Source organism: Sander lucioperca, chromosome 1, assembly GCF_008315115.2.
Source record: "Sander lucioperca isolate FBNREF2018 chromosome 1, SLUC_FBN_1.2, whole genome shotgun sequence".
Classification (NCBI taxonomy): domain Eukaryota; kingdom Metazoa; phylum Chordata; class Actinopteri; order Perciformes; family Percidae; genus Sander; species Sander lucioperca.
The window spans coordinates 51,311,248-51,314,182 of record NC_050173.1 but is presented as its reverse complement, the minus strand read 5'-3'; the positions used below and the strand labels follow the sequence as shown (position 1 = coordinate 51,314,182).

The window sequence follows — 2,935 nt, the reverse complement described above, 5'->3', positions numbered from 1 at the left end:
CTTGGAGACAGAAAGCCTGTGTTACAAACTGAGGGTGTGGAGTTTTAAAGGCTGTTTCTCAGGCAGACAAGGATGGTCAAATGAAAAATGTTTTCCTGTTGCAAAATGGGAAATGTAGGACATCGTGTTTTTGAAGCTTAACCCACACTTGGGACTAAAAGTCAGAATGTTTTTTCCTCTGCTACTTCGATTTTGAATGCTCTTTTTTTTTTTTTTAAACTGATCTCTTTCGAGTTCCACAACTTTATGAAAGCAATAATAAATCACTGAAGTGTGACTTTAAAGTGGCCTTTAAAGTTTGAGTCTTTTCTGTCAATATTTTGGCATGATGATAATGATGATGATGATGATGATGATGATGATGATGATGATGATGATGTGTTCCAGGTATTTTCCCAAATGATGAGCAGTAGAAAACAACTGCTTGTAAAGTGGACTGCATAGCTATTGATTATTATAAAATAAAAATGGTTAAATTGATTAACTGCACAGCCCCATAACAATCAGCAGAAGTTAGTTAACGCCTTGAAAATGAAGTTGTATCAACGGGGCTTCCAAAAGCTACTTGCAGCAGCTTCATGACGTCAGATGAGGTTAAATGCACTTTTTATTCACAAGTAAAAATGTTAACAGCAAACATTCAAAACACAAACTCTGCTTTTGTTATACTGGCAAGCTGTTGCGTTGTGGGCCTTGGTCTGCCTGCGCTGTCTGGGCCTCTATCACTTTCTCCATCAGTCTGGTGATGTACTACAATACCAGGTAGTATTATTATGTTAGAAAACATCAGAATGAGAAGGAATCCGGTGTCTTAAAATCCACTGCTGTTGTCCTCCTGTGAAACTTACTGCTTTTTGTTGGGGGTGTTGGAAGAGGAGGAGAAGGGGGGGGGGGGATTGTTTAAGCACAAAGTCATTGATTGTCACAGCAGAGGGGGGAAAAAAGCGCTGCTGGGGCTGCTCCAGAGCGGCTATGTGTTGCATGCCTCAGCGGGGAAAATGTCTTCGTATGCGGGCGGCAGTTCGCTGGGGAGCGGGTAGGAGAAGGGGAAGCAATGATTGAGCTCCGGGTCCGTGGGCGAGTATCCCGGCAGCTCGATTGACGGGTGTCCCCCGCACTGCACTTCTGCACCTGCCTCGTCAAACACATTAAAAACACCCAGGTTGATGTAAGACACCGGCTGTAAATCCGCCGAGCAGTCCCGCTCCTCGCTGAAGAGGATCGCGCCGGCGCGCTGCCTCTGAGACTGCCGGTTCCTAGAAAACTGCGCGGTTTTGTACCTTTTGATGACCACAAGGTTGATGAGCCCGAGGAGGCACTCCAAGGTGCTGAGAACAGTGGAGACGACCAGACTCCGCTGGTAATCCCTCAGCTGCTCGCAGGCAGGGCTCACAACCACAGAGGGGAAGCAGTAGTGGGTATATTTCCTCTCCACCAGAGAAGCCGTGTCCCCGTCCACCACCGCCCCGGAGAAGGCGGTGAGGACTCCCAACAAGAAGACCACAACCCCGAGGAGAAAGAAATTCCTGCAACCGGGCTTGTCCATGCAAAAGAGCAGCGCGGTACCCAGCAGGACCTGCCCGATTCCCACAAGTAGCCCGGAGTAGAAAGCCCCGGCCGCGGCGCCGAGGTGGAAATGCGCTCTCACCGTAGATCCCAACGAGACGCATCTTAATCCAACGACAACTTCGCTCAGGGCGCATACGAAGAGGAGGGTGCTGGAGAAGACGGTGCACAGTCCTTTCCCACTCAACTTCATTATATTCCACCTCTGCCGCTCTCGATCCCTCTCCCCCTTTCTTCATCCTCCTTCGTGTCCTCTGGAAGCACTCTCACATTGGGACATCATCTGCCAGTGACTCCTCCGGTTCAGAGCGGGCGATCCTCGCCACTGTGGCGTCTCTCTCGCATCCCCGCCGCTTTACAGGAATATATAAATAACTAATGCCAAGAACGCGCTCCTTTTTTTGCACTTATCGATAATCCATACACAAGCGATGATCACTTTACCCCAGATCACCTAACCGCCCATCAGACTCCCGATGCACTCTCTTGGCCAAAAGTTTTCCCTTTTTTTTAATCTCCTCCTGAAGAGATCATCTGCAGTCCGCCGAGTCGTCGGATTGAATGGTGTGTGGCGTTTTTGTGGCAGAGAAGGAGGCGGCTGCTTGAGCCGAAGATGCTTGAGGGTCCTGTGGACCAATGACGGATGACCCACAGGCCTTCAAATCACTGCAACACTCCTTCAGGGACTTTAAATGTGTCTAAAGTGCCCCGTAGTGACTTTATAGCGACGTGGTGTTAAATGAAAAGGTGGGTAAACGACTTTTGGTTGGAGATCGTGAAAACAAACACCAGCAGAAACAGAAATCATTGGCTTTCAGGAACATTAATTTCTTCACATCTCTTTAAAAGCCCCTAGCCTTGTCGTGAAATCCGTTTGGTAGCAGTAGCTGTGAGTCAATGAATTTAATTAGTAATTAGTATTCATGCAAATAAAAGGTGAATGAGCTGAGTTTTGATTTCTTATCATTTCTACAATGATATAACTCAATGGAATTACGCACATACACAGGCTACATACTGTGATATGTCTACGTCACATTTGCATAATGTTCTCATAAGGGTTTGTTGTTTGTCAGGTAGATCTTTCTGGAAATCATAAAGCATTCATAATAGAGCAGTGGTGCTGTGTGCGCTGTCCGTGGTGCTGAAACATCCAGCCCGGGCCAGATGGCAGATCACTGGACTCCTCTGCGTCTTTTCTCTCCGCCAACCTCCCAGAAAACACACCAGGCGTTTCTGAACGTAGGAGAACCTATATAGGCTTACTTCTCACGTTTTATTTAGCACAGATTTAATAACCTGGTGTGTAGGTGGGGACCTGCGGTCAGTATTTTTTACCCAAATGACTTTGGTGTTGGAGCCAAAATAG

General features: G+C 47.3%; 1 protein-coding gene across 1 annotated transcript; it reads right to left on the bottom strand.

The window, feature by feature from the left end:
- Nucleotides 1-589: 589 nt before the first annotated feature.
- Nucleotides 590-2,449, bottom strand: LOC116036578 (transmembrane protein 271). Its single transcript, XM_031280144.2, has one exon. It carries the CDS (start codon nt 1,757-1,759, stop codon nt 971-973), a length of 789 nt encoding a protein of 262 aa, XP_031136004.1. The 5' UTR covers nt 1,760-2,449; the 3' UTR covers nt 590-970.
- Nucleotides 2,450-2,935: the final 486 nt, after the last annotated feature.

What these genes read in the sequence shown, in the direction of transcription:
- LOC116036578 (XM_031280144.2), bottom strand. Translation starts at nt 1,759, where the DNA reads ATGAAGTTGAGTGGGAAAGGACTGTGCACCGTCTTCTCCAGCACCCTC.